General features: G+C 50.7%; 1 protein-coding gene across 4 annotated transcripts; it reads left to right on the top strand.

Annotated features, from left to right (window-relative positions):
* The first annotated feature begins 104 nt into the window (after nt 1–104).
* On the top strand, nt 105–6664 carry LOC106810559. 4 transcript variants are annotated; one of them, XM_014813942.1, is made up of 4 exons: nt 105–183; nt 1348–3985; nt 5132–5326; nt 5705–6664. In XM_014813942.1, exons 2-4 carry the CDS (start codon nt 1880–1882, stop codon nt 6365–6367), a joined length of 2964 nt encoding a protein of 987 aa, XP_014669428.1. In that variant the 5' UTR covers nt 105–183; nt 1348–1879; the 3' UTR covers nt 6368–6664. The 4 variants fall into 4 exon arrangements, with proteins under 4 accessions (XP_014669428.1, XP_014669431.1, XP_014669429.1 ...); XM_014813945.1 differs by having other exon boundaries at nt 106–183; nt 1348–3919; nt 5225–5326; XM_014813943.1 differs by having other exon boundaries at nt 142–159.
* The last annotated feature ends 250 nt before the right edge of the window (nt 6665–6914 follow it).

Raw genomic sequence — 6914 nt, 5'->3', positions numbered from 1 at the left:
TAAAATTATTTTTGTTTTGTATTCGTGAGATTCCGTCAGGTGGCGTAGTCAGAGCGACCGGTTGGTGATTTTTGTGTATGAAATGTGTTCAGACAACTTTGCAGAAATTCGCATCCTAGAGCTGGCAAAAGTTTCGAGGGGAGCATAGAGCATGAATCTGTAGTTATTTAACATGAATAAAGTGTATGTTTTGTAAGTGCAGTAACACTAACAGTGTGAGTATTTTTAATTAATTTCTGTTCGATGCTTATTCAGGCTTGCAGGCTATGGACGGCCTCTACTGTATGTATATCAACACCTATATATATAAGTGTCAGTGTGCAGCACTGCAGCGGCAGCAATGGCACTTGGCGGGAGCCAGTGTTGGCGCAAATACACTTTTCTACCGGTCAATATGGCGGCTCCCGACTCCGAACCCCCTGCCCGCGCCCGCCTCTACTGTCTGTACTGGGCGCATTGCACAGCTATTGAACCCCCCCTCCCCCTCCCCCGCACACACGCTATCACGCGAACTGTATGAGTTACGTTTCTAGAATTCTACATGCGTGATGATACATGTCTTAGAAATAATCACTGTGAGTTTCGAGTTAATTGACCCACGATTAACCTAATTAATTAGCAAATATGCACGCGCGGTCAAGCCCATTAGGCTTATACAGGCCTGTAGTACGGGTTTAGCCGGTAGAAAAGTGTATTTACCTATTTTGACCGTTTTCGGCCGAGTGGCAATATTAAAGCTAGGTAGCCATGTACTTCAACTCTCACCATGAGAGTTATGACATGTTGTCCAGCGTTTAAAAAAAATATCTTGAATTTTACTAACCGACACCACATTTGTGCCTGAAAAACAGTCGCGCAGTTGAATGGGGGCCATACATTGAAAGAATTCGTTTTAAACTAGAATGGGCAGTTGTCGCCAACTACATGTATCCCCCGTGTTCTCCCCAAGATGTGTAAGTATACGAAGTTTGGTCGCGCTAGGTCAATTAGGGGCCGAGTTATAGAGCGGAAGGGAAATAGGATGAAGGTAAAATAAAGGTCGCAGGGACCTGGTTTTGGTACGCTGCTCACCTTTTCCCCAGGATGTGTAAGTATACCAAGTTTGGTAGCGCTACTTCGTCGCGGGGGATACAATTACCAGTAACCATCCACCCATCTCCATGTGCATGCCATTGCCACACACGATAGCCAGCCTAAATAATGCAACCACAAAAGGGTCTGCTACCAGTAACTCATTTCGTAACTCACCTAGGTGATCACAGGAGCCCTGCAATCGTCAACAAAGTCATCGGACCCGGTATTGTGAGATTTCTTTTCTTCCTCTGCCAGCATCCGTCAATTTTCCAGGTCTCCGCGGAAGATGTTGCCTTCCTGACTGCGCGGACAGGACCCTTCGTTCCACGACAGCATGCGGTTTCATGTGACGCCAGATTCCGAGAGCGACACTGTCACATACTTCAGCAGCAAACTTCTACAGTGGGGAGAAGCGAGAGTCCTCATTCACCGCCTAGCCTCTACTAAAGCGCAAGCACCAGAGGCTGTCATCACCGTTGTTGGACGCGAGGACAAACAGTTTGTGAGATTCCTGGGGCATCACCACGAGGTATCTAAAGTGAAGGAACGTTTGTTTCATTAGCAGGACGTGCGGATCGAGTGGAGAGACATTGTGACGGCAGTAGTGACGCTTCAGTCCAGCAGCTAATGCAGGTGGAAGAAAACTGGGACTTGGTAACCACTGGCAACGTTACCCATGCAGACTGAAAGCAATTCTGATGAAAACACAGTGATGGTTGAAATGTAGAACATTGGCTATGCCTCTGAAGTAGACATCATTATATAAACCCCGATACTGTGTCAAGTAATTGTACGAAAATCAAAAATGTCCTCAGCAAGTACTGGATCAGGAGTTGAGGATGATGCAGTCACCTTCTATACACAAGCCTTCACTGACTGGGGAGTTGAAGAGGTAACGTTCACTAAACTAATGGGTAAAAGGTCTCAGGCATCTGCAGACGTGAGAAAAGCTGTTGGAAAGTCAGTGAAACAATTTGTAAGCTTTCTAATGAGACATACAGATTCCTTCGAAATCAGACGCGATCACGTTAGAAGGCTGATCAAAGAAACCTTAACAGTTAGCATTGAGTGCATCGACTTCTTCCGGAAAATGTGTCTGATGCGCAGCGAGTCGTGCATAGACCTGCGCCGACTGGCCGGGAGAAGGGCACAAGCTTCGCCGGAGCTGAGAGCCTATCTTACTGACATTCCTACCACCTGCCAGTTCATCAAGAAACATTCCAAGTTTTTCTCTGTCGATGAAGAAGACGAAGTGTCTTTAGTGTCTGGGACCAAGGCTGTAGTCGCGAGCGACTTGCGTATACAAGGCATCCCGCCATCGACTGCAGGAGCAGATGCACCTTCTGTTGTGTGCTTGACTGAGTTGATCCAGAAGGAAGGTGGAAAAGCCACCCTGCATAAATTAGCTCAACTTGTATGCAATTCCCATAGTTCTATTCAGACAGTCGTCGGTTGTAACGCCCAATCAGTTCACAGTTTCCTGCTGCGATACAATAAAGTCTTCCTCGTAGATCCAAAATGGTGGGTTTCTCTGTGCTGCGCCAATGCTGGGGTGGCAACAGCGAGCCAGTTTACAGGCAATTCCTCTCGAGATATAGTTGGGGCTGCAGGAACCGTATCAGAGTTGTTACCAACATGCGGCTTTCTCAGTTACAAAGGTGCCTCTAAGGTATATTTTAACACTCAATCTACTGATAAAGGAAGCTCCGAGGATCTTCTTTCCGCATACAAAATTGGCGATAGGTTGTATTTTGACGCGATTCCCGGCGGCCCGAAAGCTACGTGTGAGTGGCGGGCGGTCAGAGTGTCGAGAGAGCCATTGGAGCCCGCAGCGCTGACCGCCAAGTGTGCCAACAACATATCAGGGGATGCCTCCATCGACGCAATTCTGTTGTCACTTGTCAGGAAAAGGTTGTACATGGATGGCTCCGTGACGCTGTGCAAATTAGAGGAGCTAGCGAGAAGCGACGCCGTCCGCTGCAGCGGCATCGCCGGCAAGTTGATTTCAGTGACGGACTTTGTGAGGTCGCACTCAGATGAATTCCTCCTGGAGGACGATCTAGTGATGCCTGTTGAGGAACCGCAGCGATTTAACGTCGTGGTGAAGCCGGCAGCAGCAGAGTCATCCAAGGTTACATCAAAGGCGTGGAAGCCAAGAGACGTGACACAACCTAGCTTGACCGCACAGAAGGGGAAGGTAATTAGGCTCTTTCCACAGCTAGGCTTCGTCTCATTTAAAAAGGGCACCGCCTTCTTTCACAAATTCCAGTTTATTGGAATGCCGGCGGATGCCGATCTCACCAAAGAGCTGAAGATAGACGAGGTGCTTCACCTCGACTGTACGGAGGGAAAGCCAGGGACCAAAGCCAAGTGGGCGGCCACCAGCATATGGCGTCCTGGTAGTCGGGAGCGAGATGCTCGCTCGGCTGCTGGCAGCGTGTACAGCAGCAGCGACGGCGATTCCGCGCGGTGCAGAGACAGTGCCGTCACGCTGGTGAATCACTCCGGCACCGTCACACAGACGAGGACGACGAGCGACTCGACCTTCCTGAGCTGCGACGCGGGGCTCGTGTACGTGCACTTGTCGCTGTTGCCGACACTGGCCGTACGCGTCGGTCAGAAGGTGTGCTTCGACGCGAAACTGGGTAAACCCGGTGTGGCTGCGACGTGGGTCGCGGTGAGGGCCTGGTTACCGGAAGACACAGAGGAACAGGAAGATATGGAGGAGCAGGAAGACACGGAGAAGCAGGAGGACGAGGAGTTAACGCAGGATTGGCTGGACGAGATCAACAATGAACTAGAGGTTGACAATGCCGATCAGTGTGACGGGGAGGAAGAGGAGGAGGTAGAGGCAGAGGCTGAGGAGGAGGAAGAGGAGGAGGTAGAGGCTGAGGAGGAGGAAGAGGAGGAGGTAGAGGCTGAGGAGGAGGAAGAGGAGGAGGTAGAGGCTGAGGAGGAGGAAGAGGAGGAGGAAGATAAAGATAAGGAGGAAGAGAAGGAGGAGGAGGCTGAGCCTGGATTCTCTTCCTGCAGTTACACGGGCGCCACGGCAAGTGAGAAACTCCGGCTGGCAGATAGCCTACGGGGCGGTGACCCGAGTTTTACGAATGATGGTAATCCACAGCAACAAGCTCAGTTTGTTCCTGTCGACACACTCCCAATGAACCGTCCTGCAGCGAATACTGTCCCGAACGGTCCCACGCCGCACTCTATTCATCAGCAGATTGTCCCAGAACGTTTCCGGCCTCACTCTATCCGTCAGCAAATTGTCCCAGGTCTCAAGCCTCATTTCTTACAGCAGAATAATATCCCAGAACGTTTCCCGCCTCACCTCATCCATCAGCAGATTGTCCCGGACGGTCTCACGCCTCATTTAATCCAGCAGGAACCACAGCAATTTAACGTCGTGGTGAAGCCGGCAGCAGCAGAGTTATCCAAGGTTACATCGAAGGCGTGCAAGCCAAGAGACGTGACGCAACCTAGCTTGACTGCACAGAAGGGGAAGGTAATTAGGCTCTTTCCACAGCTAGGCTTTGTCTCATTTAAAAAGGGCACCGCCTTCTTTCACAAAATCCAGTTTATCGGAATGCCAGCGTATGCAGATCTCACCAAAGAGCTGAAGATAGATGAGGTGCTCCACTTCGACTGTACGGAGGGAAAGCCGGGGGCCAAAGCCAAGTGGGCGGCCACCAGCATATGGCGTCCTGGTAGTCGGGAGCGAGATGCTCGCTCGGCTGCTGGCAGCGTGTGCAGCAGCAGCAGCGATTCCGCGCGGTGCAGAGACAGTGCCGTCACGCTGGTGAATTACTCCGGCACCGTCACACAGACGAGGACGACGAGCGACTCGACCTTCCTAAGCTGCGGTGCGGGGCTCGTGTACGTTCACTTGTCGCTGTTGCCGACACTGGCCGTACGCGTCGGTCAGAAGGTGTGCTTCGACGCGAAACTGGGTAAACCCGGTGTGGCTGCGAAGTGGGTCGCGGTGAGGGCCTGGTTACCGGAAGACACGGAGGAACAGGAAGATATGGAGGAGCAGGAAGACACGGAGAAGCAGGAGGACGAGGAGTTAACGCAGGATTGGCTGGACGAGATCAACAATGAACTAGAATTTGACAATGCCGATCAGTGTGACGGGGAGGAAGAGGAGGAGGTAGAGGAGGGAGAGGCTGAGGAGGAGGAAGATAAAGAAAAGGAGGAAGAGAAGGAGGAGGCTGAGCCTGGATTCTCGTCCTGCATTTACACGGGCACCACGGTAAGTAAGAAACTCCGGCGGGCAGATAGCCTACGGGGCGGTGACTTGAGTTTTACTAATGATGGCAATCCACAGCAACAAGCTCAGTTTGTTCCTGTCGACACACTTCCAACGAACCGTCCTGAAGAGAATACTGTCTCGAACGGTCCCACGCAGCACTCTATCCATCAGCAGATTGTTCCAGAACGTTTCCAGCCTCACTCTATCCGTCAGCAAATTGTCCCAGGTCTCAAGCCTCATTTCTTCCAGCAGAATAATGTCCCAGAACGTTTCCCGCCTCACTCCATCCATCAGCAGATTGTCCCGGACGGTCTCACGCCTCATTTTATCCAGCTGAATAATGTTGGAAAATGTATCACGCCTCACTTCGTCCTTCAGGGTGACGTCCCTGAGTCTTTGATCAGCGCTGCCTCAGTGTTGAGACAGGTACCGGTGCAATCGTGCGCCGGCGCAGCGGACGGTGTGTCCGACCAGGACGTGCGTGACATCATGGCGGCCCGGCGAGAGCTGGACAGGTGCTTGCGTGTGTTGGACGATGCCATGACGACGATGCAGACGGAGAGCGGAGCGGGTGTTTCTGCAGCCGCAGGCAGCGGCGGTGACTGCGATGCCGGTGAGGGAGAGCAGGCGCTAAGCAACAACTACTTCAACAAGGAGAGTCTGCATCCACGAGCGAACTGCGACACGCTGAGGCGCCATCTCCCCAACAATGAGATCCTCTACTTCGATGCCAAGCTGGCACCACCAGGTAGCGCCACGCGCTGGATAGCTTCCAGGGTATGGCGTCAGGATGACGGCATCACGCCTGTGGGCGATGTTTGTGTCGACGAGTTTAATACTCGCGAACAGGTAGATTGTAAAGTCGGGGGTCGTCCCATGAGCGATGCTGAGCTGTCTGGCAGTAGTGACACATGCGTGCTACATCGCTCGTGTGTGTCAGCTAGCGTGAAGCGGATGGTAAGCACTGCTAGTCAGACTGTGTCTACCGGAGATATTCATTGTTTAAAGGTTTACCTAGAAGAGCACGGCAACGTGTCGTAATGCTGTGATTGGTCGCGTCCTTTTGAAGGGGCGGGGTTACACATGAAGTACAGTATTATTCTGTGTGATTTCTGGAGAAAGTGATGCAAATGTAGTTTTTGAAAAGGTGTTTATTTTGCGTATGTTTTGTTTTTTTGTTTATCTGCTGCTGCGACGTGTACTTTGTTCATCGTGCGCACACTAACAAGCATCAGGTGTTAAATCCCTGCACTTGTGTGTGCTCAAACATTTATTTTATTTGGCCGTTTGCATATCCCAACTTGGATATATCTTATATAATAAAGTTGTTCAGCCGAATTAGTGCGTACTCGCATAACTAGAGAACTCCGCAGCCTAGAAGAAAACTAAAGATATTTTCAGAATCAGCACGTCTGGGAGGTGGTTCTGGCTAAAACAAAAATTTAAAAAAGTAAAAAAAGTAAAAAAATTATATTCATCAGATGGCGGTGCGTACAGATTAACATCACGTAGGCGTGAATCCATGGGTATTGTGTATTTGAAATGTTTGAAAATTATTTTTGAAAGGGATGGCTTTCCATAGTTAAGG

This window comes from Priapulus caudatus, unplaced genomic scaffold, assembly GCF_000485595.1.
Source record: "Priapulus caudatus unplaced genomic scaffold, Priapulus_caudatus-5.0.1 Scaffold452, whole genome shotgun sequence".
NCBI lineage: Eukaryota > Metazoa > Priapulida > Priapulimorpha > Priapulimorphida > Priapulidae > Priapulus > Priapulus caudatus.
This window is presented reverse-complemented; position numbering and strand designations above follow the sequence as displayed.

What these genes read in the sequence shown, in the direction of transcription:
- LOC106810559 (XM_014813942.1), top strand. Translation starts at nt 1,880, where the DNA reads ATGTCCTCAGCAAGTACTGGATCAGGAGTTGAGGATGATGCAGTCACC. An exon ending in AGGAGGAGGAAGAGGAGGAG is followed by an intron (nt 3,986 to 5,131) that starts GTAGAGGCTGAG and finishes GAGAAGCAGGAG; the next exon opens with GACGAGGAGTTAACGCAGGA. An exon ending in GCATTTACACGGGCACCACG is followed by an intron (nt 5,327 to 5,704) that starts GTAAGTAAGAAA and finishes TTCGTCCTTCAG; the next exon opens with GGTGACGTCCCTGAGTCTTT.